The sequence below is a fragment of the Heptranchias perlo genome, chromosome 1 (genome assembly GCF_035084215.1).
Source record: "Heptranchias perlo isolate sHepPer1 chromosome 1, sHepPer1.hap1, whole genome shotgun sequence".
NCBI lineage: Eukaryota > Metazoa > Chordata > Chondrichthyes > Hexanchiformes > Hexanchidae > Heptranchias > Heptranchias perlo.
Genome location: NC_090325.1, coordinates 50,044,262 through 50,067,545, shown reverse-complemented (window position 1 = coordinate 50,067,545; position 23,284 = coordinate 50,044,262). Strand labels below are relative to the sequence as shown.

The 23,284-nt window shown below is 46.4% G+C and overlaps 1 protein-coding gene across 5 annotated transcripts in view; it reads right to left on the bottom strand.

The window, feature by feature from the left end:
- pdzd2 (PDZ domain containing 2) overlaps positions 1 to 23,284 on the bottom strand; it is a 365,301-nt gene that overhangs the window by 69,802 nt on the left and 272,215 nt on the right. For all 5 annotated transcript variants that reach the window (XM_067984873.1, XM_067984884.1, XM_067984901.1 and 2 more), the window contains 2 exons: positions 19,225 to 19,342; positions 12,792 to 12,924 (listed from right to left, as the gene is read on the bottom strand). In XM_067984873.1, coding sequence (XP_067840974.1) covers positions 12,792 to 12,924; positions 19,225 to 19,342 — 251 coding nt within the window. The remainder of the gene's footprint in view (positions 1 to 12,791; positions 12,925 to 19,224; positions 19,343 to 23,284) is intronic.

The window sequence follows — 23,284 nt, the reverse complement described above, 5'->3', positions numbered from 1 at the left end:
TTCAGAGTGGACAGGGGAGTATGATGGGCATCCCACGTGCTCTCGGGGTATGTTATGTTCACATTTATTTGCAAGATAACTGCATAGAAGTAGAAGAGTGCAGCAAGAGAGTAGTAGTATGATACCTAATTTACACTTTGACCTCTACTGGCAGCGTTGTCCCTATGTTCAAGGTTATCTGCAGGTTTTCCTGAAGCATTATGTACTTTTTTCCTTTCTCCATGGATACTGTCTGGCTGGATGAGTGTTTTCAACATTTTCTGTATTTATTTCAGATGGCACTGTAACAGCCACCCTGCTAAGCCTCAGGCACTGGGGGAACGGCTGTTTTGTCACCGCCCGGTAACTGTGCCTGGGCATGATGATCAAATGGGTGTCATAACAATAAGTCTGAACAGTATGCCTTCGGTGCTAACTGAAATGTTTGATAGCTCTCTTCTGCTCTTGCTAGAAGAGCAGGGGAAATTCACCCCAGTGTCCTGGCCAATATTTATCCCTCAACCAACATCACACAAAAAAACCTGGATGATCTGGTCATTATCACATTGCTGTTTGTGGGACATTTCTGTATGTAAATTTGTTCGCTGCGTTTTCCCACATTTCAACAGTGACTACACTTCAAAAGTACCTAATTAGCTGTAACGCTCTTTGGGACGTCCTGAGGTCGTGAAAGGCGCTAAGTAAATGCAAATCTTTCTTTTTTTCCCCTCTAATGCCAAGTGAGCATTGAAAACAATCTCCATTGTAAAGAATTTTCTGTCAGCTGAAATGCAATGGAACAGCAGTTCCCTCCACACTCCCGGGAGGTGCAAACCTGGGTCAGCAACAACATTCATTTCGTATGGGCGGTAAGCGCACACCACACATACAATGTAATTTGGTACATTGACCAGTAACAACTAACACAATGAGACTGACATATGGCTTAATGTAGCAGTACACACCACCCGTAGAACATCTCCAGCAACTTGGTAGGAGGCAGAAATCGGGCAGTAAGCAAGTGGTATACCGCCTTCCCCACACTGCAGTTTACACTGTCAGCAATTTCTAGGCTGTGTTTTTTTTAAAACCAAAACCGGTAGCTATGTTTTGATTTCTAATCTGGATTTTAGGGTAAATCACGTTTACACTGGTAACTTTGTACAGAACCAGCTGCAAGTCTGCATTCATCGAGATTCACAAACAGCCTTTATGCAAAGCTATGAAAACTGAACGACATTACTATTTCATCCACCTGCACAAACTTAACTTAATGAAGTGTGAAGGGACGACTAATTATTCAATACTTGAGCCACCCATTATCCTTTGTGATACAAACAGTTGCATGCTTATTTTCTTTAATGGTAATGTTTTGGAGGGGGGAGGTTATATTAATACATTTGCACTAGCTGGGTTAGTGTCCTTAGATTCTGTCATTATGTTGCCAGTATGCCTCGACTTAGGAGGCTGTTTCTCATTTATCTTTAATGGTATGTACGATGATCGGATTTCAAAGACATTGCAGTCTCGCTCCAGTTATTTCCTTCCAGCCAGGCTCTTTGGATTCTACACAGTAAAGAGATGACTGCCAGGAGTTATGCAATTATAGTTTTTTTTAGGAGTTCCTGTCACCACTAAGATCCTCAAAAACAAATCAGAGTTCACTGCTTCATTCTCAGGAACTGAAAAACCTGCCACTTCACTTTATTTTTACTGGCAATAAAGGACCAGTCACCAGGGCCTGACAGGCCAATTTAAGGGAGCAACATCTTCAATTAAAATAATAAGCAAATATTTTTTTCTTTGTTTACAAACACAATGTGAATCATGCTGAAACACAATGTGAATCATGCTGAAAAACATACTGCGTGAAATCATTATTACTAAAGAGACACATGGCTATCTGGCTCATCTCCATAACTAAAGTTTTTGAGCTTCTTTCAAGGAGATTGTGCCCCTTTAAGACACGGGTAGGATAGCTGTTAGTTTCCTGTTGATGTCCATTAGAGATTTTGTTATGTAGTAAGATGGCAGCTGTAATGGAGATACCTATCTACAGGACATTAAGCCAGCAATGTGAACTTAATTACCTATTTTTAAAAATTTGGGCAATTTTTCACCTGCAACATGAGGAGCATCCATGCTAGGGAAGGGAAAAGTTTTGGTAGACATTGTCAGGATACACAGTAAAGCTTCCTCTAGATTAGTCCAATAATGAGCCTTACCCTCAGCACAACAATATAAAATACCAGTCTCTGGCAGAAGCACAAGTTTTGCATGATTAATGCCAATGTGATGAAGTATAGAGAACAACATAAGTGGATGGATGGTGCTTTGGTCTAATGTAGTTCGACTGCTCACATGGTGAAATGCAGTGGAAAAAAAGTAAATTGAAGGGAGCAACTTTTTTTAAAAAGCTCCCTTGATGATTCAGTTGTTAAATGGATCACCTGGTGTAATACTGAGCCATACAGAGCAGAAAGGTCGCAGGTTCAATCCCTTAACTCTGCTAAGTCAGTTGAGAGATGCTACAACATCAACAACTTGCATTTATATAGTGCCTTTAACGTAGTAAAATGTCCCAAGGCACTTCACAGGAGCAATTATATGTTACATTTGGCCTATGTTCCTGGGCTGAGAAGGAGAAAATAAACAGCCAGAATTCTTGGTCCTGATAATTATCCAGTGACCTCCTAGAAAATGTGTGTGCATGCATGTCAGTTAAGGATAGGATCAGCCTTGGCTGTGATATCTCCCCAAGGTCAAGTAGCTTGCCGACACTGAGGGCTGGATTTTCCTCCACGATCCCGTCCCAAATCCGAAAACAGGGAAAAGTAATATCAGACAGCGAGGCCTACTGCTGTTTCCCTGCCCTGGCCTCAATTTTCCTTCCCCTGCTCCAGCCAGGAAGGCTGTTGGCCGCTCCTTCGCCACCCGCTGCATGTAAATGCTGTCAGGGAGATAGAGCCTGGCAAGCCACCTCATTTCTCTGGTTACCGCTGTTGTCTCCGCCAACCCCAAGGGACACCAGGAGGAGGATGGCAGTGGTCACTGAGGTAGCAGCGGCAAGACTCATGTTCCTGCGGCAGCACCGTCACATTTAATTCCTCTGCTGCAGATTGATCCTTATTGGTGGCAGAGATTCTGCCAGGAACTCACTCTGCACCTTTAGCGAGGCCCGGAGAGGAGACTGGGCCAGGGTCACGGTGGGGTTGGGGGTGACGGGCAGCCCGCCCCAAAGGTCCTGAGGCAGATTTAGGAAAATCCAGCCCTAAATGTGAAGAATGGCCACGTTGGCAAATTGCTGGAAGAATTTGGCAGCTATGGAACTGTTTTCAGGAGGGGGAAAAGAAAATTGGGGAAAAACACAACCAAGCCCGTAGCTTTTTGACGGCTTAAATCATTTCACAATGTACTATTGTATCTGGAGGTCTTTGGCTTCATTAGCAAAAGTTCCATAAACATTTCAAATGTTTTTTTTACCAAATACCCAACATTTATCATTTCTTGTTTTAAATCTTAAACAAATCATTCAGAGCTATTAAACCTCTGTGAAAAATAATCATTTGAAACACTCTTAAACAAACAACAGAACAATGTACACGTTACATGGTTAGAGCTGATATTTTAATTGTACTTCATGCTGGACTGGAAACTATTTCTGATCAGATGCTCAAAAGAGCTTCTTTGTATTTCAAAGTAAGTTTTAATCTTTGGGGGACTGGAAAAAACAATATTTGGTTTCCTGATGATTCATACAACATTTTTTGGAAATTATATACGATTTTTTAAAAACTATTCATAACAATTTCATTCTTGGATTGTACATGGAAGAACCAAACTATTATATTCCGAGAGCATGTTGGATTTTACCCTCTGCCTAATAAGAAACTATTTCTGATTTATTTTTTCTTTGCCCATATTATCTACTTTGAGCTCCTCTTGTGTTTATAACCATCAATAAACATATTGTTGAGATGAGATAGCAAGCAGAGAGCTCCCTACCCGATATCCTCCACATGCCTAGGTAAGCAATGACAAAATCTACCACGCCTAATGGTCTTCAGGTTGACCGCAGCCCGAGCTTTAAGCAGGCTCCTGACCACTCAGAACAATAGTGTAGCCCTGTGCCAGATTACAGTGTACCTATGCCAAGTCTCTCTGCATCAGTTACATGGAAATTTAAAGCTGCAATCTAGTATAACCCTGTGAGTACTCATACATTGTTAAAACAATAATAATTTTCAAAAGGGAATTTGATAAATACTTGAAGGGGATAATTTTGCAGGGCTATGGGGAAAGAGCAGGGGAGTGGGACTAATTGGATAGCTCTTTCAAAGAGCCAGCACAGGCACGATGGGCTGAATGGCCTCCTTCGGTACTGTATTATTCAATGATTCTATGAAAAGCACATCTCTTATGATATGCACTGTCTATCAAAAATATTGAATGCTGAGTACAAAAAAATGTTAAAGACAATAGAACATTTCTAACTCATGATAGACTGAATCTAATCGTAAGGCTGCATAAGGTCCTGGGGCTGATCCCTGGTCTGTGTGGAGTTAGTTGCTGCAATTGGCCTGTGTATCTCTGGGCTGGAAGAACAATTGGCCTCAGCCTCTTGGGCTAAGGAAGGGAAAAGGAGTGTGGTGGGGGGGGGGGGGGGGGGGGGGGGGCGGGGTGGGGAGTCTGCCAGCATTCTGACTCCAGATCACTACCTAGCGACTGCGGTTGGAAAGTGGGATGCTGTAGACACTGATTGGACTGGGTTGTGCTGCTCAACGGTTGAACAGCCAAACACTAATTTCAGGATTCAGAGTAACCGCTTGCTGGAGATGGGTAAGGGCTACTGGTTCCCATGGAACTGAATGTCCACAGGAACCAGCATCTCCAGGAAAGGAGAAAATTGAGGCGGGAGGAAAAAGGTTTTTTTTCAAAATTTTTTTTTCTGTTTTGTCACTCTGATAAATTCAAAAGAACTAAATTTGGTTAAGTTTGCATCATGGGGGAAAAGTGCAAGGGTATCACATTTTGCAACACAAACGTATTTACCCTGATGCTAAACTTCATTCACCTCCACATACCATTTGTCCCAATGGTATATGGAGTGCAAATGGTATATGCAATGTCCAATTTGCAGTGCATCTCAAAGAAAGAAGCAGAGGTGGTATTTATATGACACCTTGGGAGTAATTTTAACCCCCAAGAACAGATGGGTTGGGGGCGGGTGAGCAGTAAAAATAGTTTGTTTTTGGAGCGGGACCGCATCACAGCTCCAACGCGCCCACTTCCAGATTTAATGCAGGCGTGTTTGGATGCGTGTGCGCAACAGAAACCTGGAAGTCCCGTCCCCACTTAAAGCCGGCGGGCCGATAGTTAAAGGGGCAATGTACTTCATTGAAATAGTAAAGGCAGTTAATTTTTGGTGTATTAGAAAAGTCAAATGACTTGAACCTTGCCTGTTCAGGTTTCCCATCACTTCTGATTCACGTCAGGTGAAAGTAGGCGAGAAGGGCCAGATCCATGAGGTGAGTGCCTTAATTGCACTGCTTGTGGCCTGGAGGAGCAGGAGTGTTTCATCCAGGTCCAACAAGCTCACCTGGTGTGATCGGCCCCCCGGATGGTGGATCCACCCCTCCCAAGGTGGACCTGTCCCCTACCCCAATGGTGGACCTCCCACCCACCCCCATCTTCTCCAAAGCCCACCCGATGTCATCCACGTCCCCCCACTCCCTCCCGCCTCCAATTTCTTCCGCAGCCCACAATAACTCTCTCCCTTCCTCCCCTCTCCGATTCGCCGCTCCTTTCCCTCCCAACAGGCAGCCAGCCAGCGTGGGAAACCCGGAAGCACAAATACTTACCTTCAGTTGTGTTGCGATCGCAGAAAGCAACGCAGTTACTTGACTTTCGGGTTCCCCACGTGAATATCTACCACGCGCTGGGTTCCTGGCTCTGAGCTAAAATCATGCCCCTTGTGTCAAAGTAAATTCTATTTATTTTAAGTGGCGCACCTAGTGTGGCCACAGTGCCACACAACATTCCATCAAATACTGATGGAGCATCTTTAAAAGGAAAACTGAAAAAATACATGGATCATACAAATACCTATATCCGTGATTTGGACAGCACCTCCCAAACCCGCGACCTCTACCACCTAGAAGGACAAGGGCAGCAGGCACATGGGAACAACACCACCTGCATGTTACCCTCCAAGTCACACACCATCCCGACTTGGAAATATATCGCCGTTCCTTGATCGTCACTGGGTCAAAATCCTGGAACTCCCTTCCTAACAGCACTGTGGGAGAACCTTCACCACACGGACTGCAGTGGTTCAAGAAGGCGGCTCATCACCACCTTCTCAAGGGCAATTAGGGATGGGCAATAAATGTTGGCCTCACCAGCGACGCCCACATCCCATGAACGAATAAAAAAAAATAGGAATGTTAGGAACAAGAGTAGGCTATTCAGCCACATTCATTTAGATCATGGCTGATCTGCACCTCAATTTTCCATTTTTCCGCCTTTGTTCTATATCCCTTGATACCCTTACCGAACAAAAATCTATTGATCTTAGTCTTGAAAGCTCCAATTGGCCCAGCATCCGCAGCTGTTTTGGGGGAAGTGAGTTCTGAATACTTCCTGTTTTCGTTCCTAAATGGCTTAGCTCTAATTTTATGATCATGTCCCCTTGTTCTGGATTCCCCTATCAGAGGAAATAGTTTCTCATCTAATCCTTTTAATATTTTAAACACCTCGATCAGATCACTCCTCAATCTCCTATACTCAAGGGAATACGAGCCAAGTTTATGCAACCTGTCCTCATAATTTAACCCTCTAAGCTCCGGATCATTCTGAATCCATTCATCCACACAGGTAATCACCACAACCCTCATGCTGCATTGTGAAGGCCATTTCTCCATTAAAACCCATCCAGAATTCTCACCCAAAGCATGGTTGAAAAATAAAACAGCATCATAAGGCATGGTAACACTTAAAATTTAGAAATGTGCCAGTAAAAGCTATTTTGAAATTCATATTTATAGGGACTACCACTGGTTTCCAATGATGACTTTGTAAACTTTCCCCTTGTGGGAGTATTTAGTGCGAGTTTCTCCTTTTTCTACAATTTTTATCGCCACCTTCTCCATTCGGCTAGCCTGACACAACTGAAGCCAAGATGTGTGGAAACCCTCCTCCCCAGCTGTCATCAATGCCTCTGTAGCTAGTGATTAGGAATCACCAGGGACTGCTGAGGTTTGATTCCCCTGATTTTGTCTTACCCACTGGGAATTGCCATAGCCGTTATTGGGAATCCCACTGCTCAAGATAACTAAGGTTAGGAACTAAGTGGAATGGTAATAAAATTTGCATCTGACTCGTGATAACTTTAAATATTAGAAATAGTGCAGGGTAGGGCCAAGGTAAATTAAAATAGCCCCCATAAAATGACGACAGCTTTCATTTGTAAACAATTTTACAACACCAAGTTATAGTCCAGCAATTTTATTTTAAATTCACAAGCTTTCGGAGATTTTCTCCTTCCTCAGGCAAATGTTCTGCTTTCATAGTCATGACAGCTTTCATAGTCATGACAGCACTGAACAACTACGCATAGCCACACCACTTATCCAGCTGGAACATTGTTCTTAAATCAGGCAAAAATGTCATCTAAGTTAAAATGTCAATAACAGAATGTGAAAAATCTACAGTAATAGTTTATCCAGACTGGAAAGTCTCAATCTTGTGCAGTAGATGGAAAAAATGATCAGTAATACTTCATAAAGTTGAGATCCTAGTTACATTTGGAGCTTACGCTGTTATGAATTTAAACAAGTCCTTAGAAAACATTTATATTTTAAAGTCATTTATTATAATTCTTGGCACTGAGTCACTTGAACATTGTTTCACTTTTTTTTACAATTTGCTTGAGCGTCTCCACCTGATTTGCAGCGCTTTTCGTTAAAGTGGAATAGACAAGGAATTTCACACAAAGCAAGTTGGGAATGAATAACGGGTACGTACAGTCCAAGTGAAAGGTGAGCTCCGCCACTGAGTCAAAGGAGACAATTTTAACCCCACCCGCGTGGTGGAAACTGGGCTGATGGGCAGTCCAAATGCCCTGACACTTGCCCACTGGAAAGCCAACTGGATCCTACTATGTTCAATTTTAACCTGCTCTTCCGAGCAGGCGGCATGCCTGAAGCCGGCAGGTTCTTAACTGACATCTATCGGACACTGATAACATTTTAACTTAGCCTTGAGCAGGGAAACCGCTGCGGCTTGCCACCAAACTGAAGCAAATCCAAAGAGGATAGGGACATGAAGAGGCCCTGAAAGGTAAGTTTTTTACTTTCCTTTGTCGCACCAACAGGAGCAGGAGTGCAGCGCCAGGCCTCACAAGGAAAGTTTAGGCCTCTCCTGCCATTCTTTCCTGCAAGACCCTAGAGGAACCCCTGTCGCCATACCTACATGCATGCCCGCGGGCAACCAAAGGCCGCTTGATGGTCACTAGGCAGGCAGCCACTCCCTGCCAACCACCCCCACCGCGGTTCCATCAGCAGGATATGAGGCCCAGCAGTGAAAACTGCCTCTTGCTGTCGCCGGGAAGGTCAGAAACTAACTGGCTCCTGTGGTTTCCAACCATAAACTCGCTGGGAGTTAAAATCGACCACAAAGTCTCCTCCAGTCAGTTGGTTCAATCAGGCTGGATACAAAACAAGCCTTAATAAAAACTTCTTGCACACATCAGTCATTACGTTTATCAAGAAAAACAAACCCAGAACAGATGACACTCTTGGAATGCTCACATTCCCCGTACCAGACACCGAGCACAGCAGTATGCAAATCTGTTATGTTGATTGTTATGGGGGTTAAATTGGTTAAATTAGCTACCTGTGCTGCTGATTGGCTGCACGGACCAGCAGGGGGTTTCGATATCAGGAGTGGCTAGCACTACTTAAAGGCAGCCTACACCTCTTAAAGGGGAGGTACAATGTAGCTGCAGCAAGAGCTGGAATTTGTCAATTAACTCTGCGCTACAGGAAAGTGAGGATTGGTTGTGCCTGTGAGAGAGCGTGCACCAAGGTTCTCGGACGGCCCACTAAAGGCTTTTCTGCATGAGGTGGACACAAGGAGTGGCATCTGGCATCCTTTATCCGCAGGGGGACAGGAGGCCCTCCAGACACATGCTGAAGAGGCAGTGAGAGAAAGTCGCGCATGAAGTAAATGCTAGGAGTATCGCACCTCGTACATGGATGCAGTTCAGGAAGGAGTTCAATGATTTGACACAAATGATCAAGGTGAGTTAACTGTCAAGTGGCATCTCCTACCAGCTGCACCACTAGCCTCATCCACTGCTCCCTGCATTACACCCCCTGCCACCCACCTACCAACAAACACTTTCTATCAGTACACAACTCTTCAAATCAGATGCTGCATCTCACCCTCACAGTACCACTCTTGCAAGCTGCAAACCCACAACTCACAGGTCACACACACTGGCAGCTATTCAACCATGACAGCCACATCACCCACACATCTTGCAGGACACTCACTGACACATTTCCCTCTTTCTTGTAGGTGAAGGTGGAGCACAACAGCAGGCAGCAGGAAAGACCTGGAGGAAGACAGGCATTCCTACACGTCCTCAACCCCGTGGAGGAGACAGTGCTGTCCATCTTTGGGTGGGCCGTCATTGTGGCCATGGCCACTTTTGGTGCTGCAGGTATCAATGATGAGGGTCTCTGCATACCTAATCCTCCTTCTCACTTCCTACTTCTCCCTCATCCCACAATCTTTTCAGACTCACGTGCTGCTGATGTTGTAAGCATGCATATCTTACTTTCTCCTCCCCCCCCCCAACTCAAACCATGTCCCTTTGTCATTTAAATACCCAAGAACTGGAACTGGCAACATCAGAGGTGGCAGAGGACGATGACAGTGATGATGCAGACACACCGTCACTCGATCTTACACTCACAGCCACCAGCTCAGAGAATGATACTGAGCGTACTTTAGAGGCTAGGATAGAGGAGGGATCTGCATGGGGCAGGGGGAATGGATACCACAGGTGCCAGCTCACCGGAGGGCGAGGTCGCACTCTAGTTCTGCTGCAGAAGAGTCAATTGATGACTTCGATGGGCCAGGCTACAGAACAAGGCTGATGGGTGTACACAACCAAATGCTTGGTGCACTGGAAAGCCTGCCAGAAAGCCTATGCACAATGTCAAGGGGCATGGAGGCGTTCAGCTCCAACTTGGCACAGGGCTTTGCGCAGAACTTGGAGCCCATCCTTTCCCACATGGAAAGTGTGGTCACCTCCATCAGCACACCTGTGGAACCCACCATGATACAGTGTCTGATGACTAATATCACAGCTTCCATTGTGGCACAAACATCTGCCATCCAAGGTCTGACTGTGGTCTTGGGAGCTCAGACTACTGCTATCGTGGCTGTGGGTTCTACTGTGGAACGGGGCTTCCAGGGCATCACAGCAGTCCAGCAATCTGTTCTCCTGCAGATCACCAGGATTGCTGAGGCGCCGCCCCATGAGAGTGGCAGTGGCACCATGGAAGACAAACCTGCTGTCCTCTCTCAGGAAGACAGCATTCCTGTTCCCACCCCTATTAATCCACCAGTGCCCTTGCTGTTGCCTGTCAATCAGCCAGGCCAGACTGCTGCAGCCCAGGCCAAGATGGTGCAGTCTGAAGCCGGGCCCTCCCGGCCCAGAGCTGCTTGAGTCGTCCTCCAAGGCCATCTGCACTCTCCTCAATTGAAGGTCAGCAGCCTTCCACCACCCATGTTCCAGCCACTGGGGATGCACCTCATAGGACCACTAGGAAAGGTAAAGGCACAAGAACAACAGGCAGTAAGGGTGAATACTCTCATGTTGTTTCAATCATTTCACATGTTAATTTATAAATTTGGATTTGAAGTTTCATTTGGTGGTAGTTTTTATTTCTGTGATGAGCTGAGGGAGGAAGCAATGTGTAATCACAAGTAGGACGATTTGATGGTCATGTGAGAGGAAAGGTAAGGAGTGTGGGACAGTTGGTGAATGGGGAGGTGTCGTTGAGGTTATTGGTATCGCTCATTAATAATCTGATCACACAGAGTCCTGGCAGACAGGGCCTGTCTACCTTGGTGCCTCCCTGCCTCTTCCTCCAATTCCTGCTGCACTTCCTCCTCCTTCTCCTCCACTTCCTCCTCCGTCTCTTCCTCTCCCTCCGTCTCATCCTCCTCTGCCTGTTGCTCAGTGTCTTGCCGGATAGATGGTGGCAAGTGCTGTTCCCTCATAATGGCCAAGTTGTGCAGCATGCAGCAGAGAACGACAAATCTTGATACCTGCTCAGCTGATTACTGCAGGGCTCATCCAGAGTGGTCTAGGCAGCAGAAGCATTGCTCGAGGATGCCAATGGTGTGCTCGATGGCTCTCGTTGTAGGCCTCTTGTGCATGTGTGTGTGCTTTCTGGACAGGAGTCATGAGCCACTTCATGAGGGGATAACCCTGGTCACCCAGTAGCCAGCCTTTGACTTGCCGTGCTGGTTGAAATATAGGTGGCACGTTGGACTGCTGCAGAATGAAAGAATCATGACTGCTGACAGGGTAGTGGGCATTGACCTGCATGATGCGCTGTGTGTGGTCACAGACCAGCTGCACATTGAGGGAGTGGAATCCCTTTCAGTTCATGAATATGGCCAAGTTCAGATGTAGAGCATGCGTGGCAATATGAGTGCAGTCAATGGCACTCTGCACCATTGGGAAGCCTGCAATGCGAGCAAACCCTCATGCTCGCTCGTGCTGCTTGTCTCTGTCAAGAGAGAATGAGATGAATCTGTTTCGGAGTGCGTTCAGAGCCTTCGTGACCTCCCTTATACAGCACTACACTGCAAACTGTGAGATGTTGCTTATATCTCCAGCAGCAGCCTGAAAGGAGCCAGAGCCATAAAAATTAAGCGCCACGGTCACCTTGACAGGCACAGGCAAAGCTGTCTTTGTCCTGCTCTGAGGCTGCAGTTGTGGCTGCAGCAGTTGACAAATCTCAATCATGACCTCTTTTGTGAACCGCAGCTGTCGAATGCACTGGTAGTCGCTGAAGTTGAGTTAAGAGAATTGGTCCCTGAAGGCCCTCGTTGGATATGGCCTCCTGCTGAGTGCCCTGCACCACCTCCTCCTCCTCCTCCTCCTCCTCCCTCTTCTGGCAGCTTGTCCTGCTCTGCGTGGCCTCTCTGCATGTTCCCAGTCATAGTCAATTCCCAGAGGAAACCCTAGTAGGCCACCCATGTCTGGCAGCAACCTCGTTCAGCACACCATTTTAAATGCCACTAATAGTACTACACAACCAGCCAGACCACTCTCTATATAATATTGCAACTTTTTCCAAGTAAAGGAAACTTCCACAAACACCTACAATTGTACCTGCAGCCAGAATAACTAATCCAGCAAATAACCTGTAACTCCTACCCGCTCCCTTTAAATAGCTCTGGTGGGGGTTCCTTCATGCCCTTTAACTCCTGTTCAGCTGTGTGAGGTTAAGACAGTGTGTTGGCTGGAGCGGGGAGTTCGAAAATGCCGCTGGCTGCTTCAAATCAGTGTTGCACACTGATTAACGTCATAATCCCCCAATTTACATGCTTCTGGCTTTCGTTAGGTGCATGTGTGCAACCACCTCTACCAAGATGGACAGATTGTGCCTCCTATTGGATTGGGCCTCCTATTTTCAGATGCTGTTGGACCTGCTGTATATTTCAGCATTTTCTGTTTTTATTTCAGAAAGCATTGGATGACTGCATTTGTTCACATTTCTTACCTTTGGGTTTGGATGACGGCTAATAATAAGGCTGATAGGACCTGGACCACACTCACTTAGAATCGCATATGCCTCACTCAGAGCTGCATGACGCAGGCTTACAGAGTCCACCTCCAAAATTTGATCACCTCGGCTGGAATGAAAGGGAAAGAAAATTACTTTTTCCGTATCAAGCTCAGTGTGTGAAACAAAATAAGGAAGTTATGATGCCTTACTGTGATGTGTGCAATTGCGTCCATTTCTAAAGTGCATGACAGCTAAAATGGCAACTATGAACAGCTCACTTAAATAATTTGTTCATTGACGTTTTTTTTCCAGTTCAACATTTTGTGGGGAAGACTGCAATCAACCATGAACTGAACCCATTTATACTTGATCTTGTTTTTTTATGCCTTGCACGCAGCAAATAGAACACATAGCACCACAGGGTGCACTACTCACACTCACTCAAGAGCATACAATGTCGCATCGAACTACAACTGAAATGATCAAGAGGTCATGAAGCCATTCTAGCACCCAGTGCTCCATTTCACTCTTTTATTAGTTCCAGCTCGTACTTAAAGGGAATTTACTGGTTGGGGCACAATTTTTTTTTTATTATGATTTTCAGTCTTAATAAAACTAAAACAATTTTGCTGCTCTCAATGTCAACATTCCTTCCACAAGTATATCACAGGGCAAGAAAAAAGCAATATTGGCACAAATGCTTTTTGTAACAACAGACTTTTCATTTTAATGGATATGCGGATAATGGTGTGCAGATATTACACAGTGTGCTGAGAGTTCGGTAAGTGTGGGAGTTGAAGGGTTAATCTCTTTAAATCTAGTGCATATTGCTTCAACTGTTTAAGGTCAATTTAAAAGTTTAAATTTCTAAGTTTCTGTCAAGCTTCAGCAGAGAGCTGCTGTAGCAAGTTAATTGGTTAGCTAGATTCAATTGGTACCTGAAGGTGGGGCAGGCCTGACTCATCGGAGTCTCAACTGTAGAAATACAGGGGCCTCTCAGTGCGGACTACACGGTGTGCGGATATTACAGTGTGCTGAGAGTTCGGTAAGTGTGGGAGTTTGGTGAAGTGGGGGAAGGAGGTGCTGCTTTGCCTTGCTTTTCCAAACTTTTCCTGCAGAGCGGTAGTGGACCTGAGAGTAGAAGACTGAGATTGTGGAATAAAAGCAGCAGCAGACCTGCACCAAGAGACAACTACTGTGCGACATCACAGGGACTTAACTCCTGGACCTAAGATAAATAAGAAGCAAAAAGTAATCCAAGTGGGACGTCACCAAGGAAGAGGTAAGTGATTGGCTGGTGAGTATTTTCCTGCTGAATTTGTCTAAGGTTAGAGTTTGTGGATTCTCTGGTCTCTGTTGTGAAGTGGGGGACTGCTGTTCAGCAAGGGCCCTTGAGTATACCTTTTTAATTGAAGTGAAATTGGTGGGATTCATTTAATTTGAATTAATTAGTTAAAGGGTAAGTCATGTCAGGACAGCCCAGCCCCGTGTTATGCTCTTCCTGCTCGATGTGGGAAATCAGGGACCCTTCCGGTGTCCCTGACGACCATGTGTGCGGGAAATGTATCCAGCTGCAGCTACTGACAAACCGCATTGCGGCACTGGAGCTGCGGATGGATTCATTAAGGAGCATTCGCGATGCTGAGAACGTCGTGGATAGCACGTTTAGTGAGATGGTCACACCGCAGGTAAAGGTTGTACAGGCAGGAAGTAATTGGGTGACCACCAGGCAGAGTAAGAAGAGCAGGCAGGCAGTGCAGGGGTCCCCTGTGGCCGTCCCCCTCTCAAACAAATATACCGCTTTGGATATTGTTGAGGGGGATGGCTTATCAGGGGAAGGCAGCAGCAGCCAACTTCCTGGCACCAGGGGTAGCTCTGCTGCACAGGCTGGGAGGAAAAAGAGTGGAAGAGCTATAGTGGTAGGGGATTCTATCGTAAGGGGAACAGACAGGCGTTTCTGTGGCCGTAAACGTGACTCCAGGATGGTTTGTTGCCTCCCTGGTGCCAGGGTCATGGATGTCACTGAGCGGCTACAGGGCATTCTCAAGGGGGAGGGTGAGCAGGCAGAGGTCGTGGTCCACATTGGGACCAACGACATAGGTAGGAAGGGAGATGAGGTCCTGCATCAAGAATTTAGGGAGCTAGGTAGCAGATTAAAGAGCAGGACCTCAAAGGTTGTAATCTCTGGATTACTCCCAGTGCCACGGGCTAGTGAGTATAGAAATAGGAGGATAGAACAGATGAATGCGTGGCTAAACAGTTGGTGCAGGAGGGAGGGTTTCAGTTTCCTGGATCACTGGGCCTGCTTCTGGGGAAGGTGGGACTTGTACAAGTCGGACGGGTTGCACCTGAACCAGAGCGGGACAAATATCCTCGCGGGGAGGTTTGCTAGCACTGTTGTGGGGGGGTTTAAACTAACTTGGCAGGGGGATGGGATACAGAGTGGAGCTACAATAGGGGGTGATGTGCAGCCAAATATAGAGAAAAAAACAAGTCAGCTTGGAAGACAGGGCAAATATGTGAGGGCAAGGCTGGCTGGCATCTATTTTAATGCAAGGAGTCTTGCGAATAAGGTGGATGAACTGAAGGTGTTGATAAACACATGGGAGTATGATATTGTTGCTGTCACAGAGACATGGTTGAGGGAGGGGCAAGACTGGCAGCTCAATATTCCGGGGTACAGAATCTTCAGGCGAGACAGAGGGGGAGGTATAAGAGGAGGGGGGGTCGCAATATTAATTAAAGAATCAATTACTGCCATAAGGAGGGATGATATATTAGCAGGTTCCTCAAATGAGGCCATATGGGTGGAGCTTAAAAACAAAAAGGGGGCAAGCACTTTGATGGGAGTGTACTATAGGCCCCCAAACAGTCAGGGGGAGATAGAGGAACAGATATGTAGGCAAATCTCAGAAAATTGTGCAAATAATAGGGTAATAATAGTGGGGGATTTCAACTTCCCCAATATTAACTGGGATACTCAGAGTGTAAAAGGCTTAGAGGGTACAAAATTCTTAACGTGCATCCAGGAGAGCTTTTTGAGCCAGCATGTAGAAAGTCCTACAAGAGAGGGGGCGGTACTGGACCTAATTCTAGGGAATGTGGCCGGCCAAGTGGAAGAAGTGCTAGTAGGTGAGCACTTTGGTGAGAGTGTCCATAATTCGGTGAGATTTAAGGTGGTCATGGAAAAGGACAGGGAGGGGCCGGAAATAAAGGTTCTAAATTGGGGGAAGGCCGATTTTAATAGGATAAGGCAGGATCTGGCCAAAATGGACTGGGATCAGCTGCTTGTAGGAAAATCCGCATCGGAGCAATGGGAGTCTTTCAGAAGGGAGATTGAGACCATACAATGGCAACATGTTCCCGTAAAAGTCAAGGGTGGTTCCAAGAACTCCAGGGAACCTTGGATGTCAGGGGATATACGAGAATGGATTAGGAAAAAAAGGAGGGCTTTTGGCAGATACAAAAGGCTAAAGACGGAGGAAACCCTAGAGGAGTACAAAAAGTGCAGGGGGATACTTAAAAAAGAAATTAGGAGATCAAGGAGGGGCCATGAAATAACACTGGCGAGCAAAATAAAGGAAAATCCTAAGATGTTTTATAAGTATATTAAGGGTAAGAGGATGACTAGGGAAAAAATAGGGCCCATTAGGGACAAAAATGGCAATCTGTGTGTGGAGCCGGCAGATGTAGGAGGGGTTCTAAATGAATTTTTTGCATCTGTTTTCACTATGGAGAAGGACGATGTAGACATAGAAATACGGCAGGGGGACTGTGGTATACTCGAACATATTAACATCGAGCGGGAGGAGGTATTGGCGGTTTTAGCAGGCCTAAAAATGGATAAATCCCCAGGCCCGGACGAAATGTATCCCAGGCTACTGTGTGAGGCAAAGGAGGAGATTGCGGGGGCTCTGACACATATATTCAGAACCTCTCTGGCCACAGGGGATGTGCCAGAGGACTGGAGAACCGCTAATGTAGTACCATTATTCAAGAAGGGGAGTAGGGAAATACCAGGGAACTACAGGCCAGTGAGCCTAACATCAGTGGTAGGAAAATTATTGGAAAAAATTCTGAAAGACAAAATTAGTCTCCACTTGGAGAAGCAAGGATTAATCAGGGATAGTCAACATGGCTTTGTCAAGGGAAGATCATGTCTGACTAATTTGATTGAATTTTTTGAGGGGGTGACTAGGCGTGTGGATGAGGGTAACGCAGTGGATGTGGTATACATGGATTTCAGTAAGGCCTTCGATAAAGTCCCCCACAGGAGACTGGTCAAGAAGGTACGAGCCCATGGAATCCAGGGTGCCTTGGCACTTTGGATACAAAACTGGCTTAGTGGCAGAAGGCAGAGGGTGATGGTCGAAGGTTGTTTTTGTGACTGGAAGCCTGTGGCCAGTGGGGTACCACAGGGATCGGTGCTGGGTCCCTTGCTGTTTGTGGTCTACATTAACGACTTGGATATGGATGTAAAAGGTATGATCAGTAAGTTCGCTGATGATACAAAAATTGGTAGGGTGGTAAATAGCGAGGAGGATAGCCTCAGTCTGCAGGACGATATAGATGGGTTGGTCAGATGGGCGGAACAGTGGCAAATGGAATTTAACCCGGAAAAGTGCGAGGTGATGCACTTTGGAGGGACTAACAAGGCAAGGGAATACACAATGAATGGGAGGACCCTAGGCAAGACAGAGGGTCAGAGGGATCTTGGTGTGCAAGTTCACAGATCCCTGAAGGCGGCGGAACAGGTAGATAAGGTGGTAAAGAAGGCATATGGGATACTTGCCTTTATTAGCCGAGGCATAGAATATAAGAGCAAGGAGGTTATGATGGAGCTGTATAAAACACTGGTTAGGCCACAGCTGGAGTACTGTGTGCAGTTCTGGTCGCCACACTACAGGAAGGATGTGATCGCTTTGGAGAGGGTGCAGAGGAGATTCACCAGGATGTTACCAGGGCTGGAGCGCTTCAGCTATGAAGAGAGACTGGGAAGATTGGGTTTGTTTTCCTTGGAGCAGAGGAGGCTGAGGGGGGGACATGATTGAGGTATACAAAATTATGAGGGGCACAGATAGGATGGATACTAAGGAGCTTTTTCCCTTCGTTGAGGGTTCTATAACAAGGGGACATAGATTCAAGGTAAAAGGCGGGAGGTTTAGAGGGGATTTTAGAAAGAACTTTTTCAGCCAGAGGGTGGTTGGAGTCTGGAACTCACTGTCTGAAAGGGTTGTGGAGGCAGGAACCCTCAACATTCAAGAAGCATTTGGATGAGCACTTGAAATGCCATAGCATACAAGGCTACGGACCAAATGCTGGAATATGGGATTAGAGTAGACAGGGCTGATGGCCGGCGCGGACACGATGGGCCGAAGGGCCTCTATCCGTGCTGTATAACTCTATGACTCTATGCTGACATGAGCCCACGTTTATTCTGGTACAAAATGAGGGTCTTTTGTTCACGTTTTGCCCATCTAGCCCCTCCTCTACTGTATGGTACCACAGGCACATGGGGATTATATACCTCCACTAATCTCAGTTCCTTGATCAGCTGGTTTTGTAGAAATTCAAGAGTCTAGTTTAGCAGGTAAATGGCCAAGGTTGTGAAATGCATGGGAACTAACAAGCTGCAACTTAATGAGGATTAGAAGATTGTATCAATTGACCGATTGGTCATTGTGGGGTATGGTGGCGGTCTGAATTTGGATGCAACTGAGGCTAAATGGAGGCTCTATGAGGAAACCAAGCTGAGGCAGTGGCCCTGGGTTTAAGGTGAAAATTCTGTATTTTACAGGGAAACAGTATTAACTTCCTCTTAATTCAGAATCACTGCTGCAGATTGAGATAGATAATAGTTTATAGTCTCAGAGATGCTATCTGCTGCAGTTCAGATTTTACAAAGTGGAAGCGTTTTTGATGACTCAATAAGTAAATGCACCACATACTATTGAGCTATATAGGAGAGGAAGGTCCCACGTTCAATTTCCAGGCTGTGCCAAATTATCTGAGCTCAGACATGTTGCTAATAGGGCAACAAAATTAATTTCAAAACCGTCAGACTTGGGAGGGGAAAAATAAGACAAAGGTTCCTATTCCTTGTCGCCATCCAGTGACTCCTGCTAGAAAGTGTGCATTTCTCGATGATGGTTAAGAGGAGGATTGGGCTTGCCTGTGATAACCTCCTTGGTTAAATAGCTTGCTGACACTCACTGACAGGGCTCATACATAAAGAATGGTCATTATCAGCACCTGTGAAACTGTATTCCAGCACCTGCAGAGTTTCTGAAATTTATTCCTATCTACTGCTTCTTTAACAAGGTTTCCAAAAGATCACCTATTAGAAAGAAGCACTCCACGTTACTTTCAGTGATGTGCCGGACACTTCACAACTTCAGGGAACACATTTTTACAGGTTAAGACTGACCTCAGTCTGCTATCCAGTTTGGCAACTGATCCTGGGGCAAGGCTGTGGATGTAAATTCCTGGTGTGCCGTTCTCCAGTGTAAGGCAACAGGCCCCAATCCCCAACCCAACTCCAGGCTCTGAAATGAAACAACACACAACTGTGACTGCAGGTAACTCACAATACTTACACCGTCATTGTGGTAACACACAGGGGGAATAAAATCTTGAAACTTGAGTAGAGCAGCAGCGGGCCAGAAGCGCAGATCAGCTACAAGGTATCATGAAGGGCTTTTTAAAGGTACGCAGCAAGAATTTTCATCAAATTGTATCAAAGTTCCAACCTGATTCTCATATAGTCCTCTTCTGAAACTTGGCTGAATTTTAAATAAATAAAAAGAACACTGGCTCAACCTACCCATTAACCAATATCTAAAATATTAAGGTCTATTCCAGTAAAGAGTATGTTAGTTAAACAGGAATTTATCTCCCTTTCCCACAAACACAACTGTTCTACAAAACCGTTCTCTATATTCGTCCCCTTCTTCCCAAAAACAAGGAATGGAAATAAGAGAGCAGTTCAATGACATCAACCTACTCTACATGCTGGGAAATACAGTCTGTTTACATATTCTATATTTTAGTGGTGCACATGCAGCAATTATATAAGGTCTCATCATGTGGAATTGGCAGGTAGATTTTAGGCTAAAGATGTGGTTGCATTCTTGTAGGCAGAGGGTAGTAATTAATGAAAGCAGCTTTGTATAGGATCCAATCGGAAATGGAGTCCCACAGCTGTCCGTGTTGGGAATGTTGTTCTTCAACATCTTTATCAATGATTTGGATGAAGGCGTGATGACACAAAAATTGCGTACAGGGGTTCGTAATATAGATGAAATAGACAGGGCAAAGGCTGATTCAGGTATAACGGGGGAATGGGCCCATAGATATGCTTCTATGTGGATAAATGCAGTGTGATACTTTTGGGTCTGGGTAATTTCAAGCATGTGCATACCCCATACAGGGTTACGTGCTAAAGGTTGCAGAGCAGAAGGCGGCCATAAAAAGAGGAGCGAGAGAGGAGACCGAGAGCGAAGCACGGGATTGGCGATAAAAGGAGTGAGAGAGGAGAGAGCAAGTGGAGCGCAGGATTGGCGATAAAAGGAGCATTGAGAGAGGAGAGAACAGAGCGCGGGATTGGCGATAAAAGGAGCAGTGAGAGAGGAGAGAACAGAGCGCGGGATTGGCGATAAAAGGAGCAGTGAGAGAGGAGAGAACAGAGCGCGGGATTGGCGATAAAAGGAGCAGTGAGAGAGGAGAGAACAGAGCGCGGGATTGGCGATAAAAGGAGCAGTGAGAGAGGAGAGAACAGAGCGCGGGATTGGCGATAAAAGGAGTGAGAGAGGAAAGAGCAAGCGGAGCGCGGGATTGGTGATAAAAGGAGGAGTAGGAAAGGAGACCGAGAGCGGAGCACGAGATCAGTGGTGAGAGGAGGAGTGAGAGAGCGGAGTGTGGGATTGGCGATAAAAGGAGGAGTGAGAGAGGAGAGAGAGAGCGGAGTGCGGCATCAGTAATGAAAGGAGGAGCGAGTGAGGAGAGAGAGAGCGGAGCACGGGATCAGCAATAAAAGGAGGAGTGAGAGAGGAGAGAGAGCGCGGAGCACAGGATCAGTGATAAAAGAAGGAGTCAGAGGAGAGAGAGCAGGGCGCAGGATCAGTGATGAAAGGAGGAGTGAGAGGAGAGAGAGAGCGCGGAGCACAGGATCAGTGATAAAAGGAGGAGTGAGAGAGTGGGGCGCGGCATCTGTAATGAAAGGAGGAGAGAGGAGAGAGCGAGGCGCGGGATCAGTGATAAAAGGAGGAGAGAAAGAGAGCGGAGCACGGGTTCAGTGATGAAAGGAGGAGTGAGAGAGGAGAGAGAGCACAGAGCGCAGGATCAGTGATAAAAGGAGGAATGAGAGAAGAGAGAGAGAGCGGAGTGTGGGATCAGCGATAAAAGGAGGAGTGAGAGAGGAGAGAGAGTGGAGTGCGGGATCAGCGATAAAAGGAGAGAGGAGAGAGAGAACGGAGTGTGGGATCAGCAATAAAAGGAGCGAGAGAGGAAAGAGCGGGGCGCGGAATCAATGATGAAAGGAGGAGTGAGAGAGGAGAGAGAGTGGAGCGCGGGATCAGCGATGAAAGGAGGAGCAGGAGAGGAGAGAGAGCGACGCGCGGGATTGGCAATAAAAGGAGTGAGAGGAGAGAGAGAGCGGAGCACAGGATCAGCGATAAAAGGAGGAGTGAGAGAGGAAAGAGAGAGCGGAGCGCGGGATTGGCAATAAAAGGAGGAGAGAGAGAGCGGGATTGGCGAGAAAAGGAGTGAGAGAGGAGAGAGCGGAGCGCGGGATCAGCGATAAAAGGAGGAGTGAGAGAGGAGAGAAAGAGCAGAGCACGGGATCAGCGATAAAAGGAGGAGAGAGAGAGGAGAGTGTGGGAGAGAGGTGAAAAAACACCTAAAGTGACATCAGCATAAGGGAAGGAGCTGAATGGTGAGTAGCTGGTGAGTGTTTTTTTTAAGTCTTTAAGTTTATTTTTGTGAAGTTTGTTAATAATCTAATAAACCGAGGCATGGCTGGGGACCTCAGACCCGTCGAATGAGCATCTTGTGCCATGTGGGAACTCCAGGACGCTTCCCGTGTCCTGGACAACCACAGGTGCAGGAAGTGTCGTCAGCTGGAGGAGCTCGAGCTCTGGATTTCGGAGCTTGAGCAGCAGCTGGCGTCACTACAGTGCATCGGTGAGGCTGAGCGCTACGTGGATAGCACATTTCAGGAGGTGGTCACCCAAAGCTTAAGGGACTACTGGCAGAGAGGGACTGGGTGACTGCCAGCCAGACAAGGAGGACCAGGCAGGTAGTGCAGGAGTCCCCTGAGGGCAAGTCACTCTCTAACGAGTATTCAGTTGTGAATACTGGTGAGGGAGAGGGTTCCTCTGGAGAGTGCAGCCAGAGCCATGACCATACCACCATGGGTGGTTCAGCTGTACAGGAGGAGAGGAGAAAGGTCAGGAGAGCCATAGTGATAGGGGATACTATAGTTGGAGGAACAGACAGGCGTTTCTGCAGACGTGATTCCAGGATGGTATGTTGCCTCCCAGATGCCAGGGTCAAGGATGTCACTAAGCGGCTGCAGAACATTCTAGAGGGGGAGGGTGAACAGCCAGAGGTCGTGGTCCATGTCAGTACCAACGTCATAGGTAGAAAGAGGAATGTGGTCCTGCAGGCAGATTTTAAGGAGTTAGAAAAGAGATTAACAAGCAGGACATCAAAGGCAGTAATCTCCGGATTATTCCTGGTGCTACGCGCTAGCGAGTATAGAAATAGGAGGATAGTGCCGATGAATGCGTGGCTGGAGAGATGGTGCAGGAGGGAGGGCTTTGGATTCCTGGGGCATTGGGACCAGTTCTTGGCGAGGTGGGACCTGTACAGGCCGGACGGGTTGCACCTCAACGGGGCTGGAACCAATGTCCTTGCGGGCAGGTTCACTAGTGCTGTGTGGGGGCGATTAAACTAATTTGGCAGGGGGGTGGGCACCAGGATGTAGCATTGGAAAGGAGAAACAAGGTGCACAAAGGATTGGGAAAGAAAGGTAGCACTCGGGCAAGTAATAGTACAGTATTAGGTGGAATCAGACTAAGAGAGTGCAAGAAAGTCTAGATTGGTTTACAGTGCATGCGTGTAAACGCATGAGGCGTGGTAAACAAGGTTGGTATGCTGCAGACACAAATAGCCACATGGGAATATGATGTCATGGTGATACCGGAGACCTAGCTCAAAAAAGGGCAGGATTGGGTACTAAATATTCCTGGGTACTAAATATTCCTGGATACAAGGTGTGGAGATGCCGGTGATGGACTGGGGTTGACAATTGTAAACAATTTTACAACACCAAGTTATAGTCCAGCAATTTTATTTTAAATTCACAAGCTTTCGGAGGCTTTCTCCTTCCTCAGGTGAACGATGTGGAAATGAAATCCTCGAAATGAAATCGCATTTATAATTCACAGAACAATGCTTGGTGATTACAGACAGTTTTTTCAACTGCC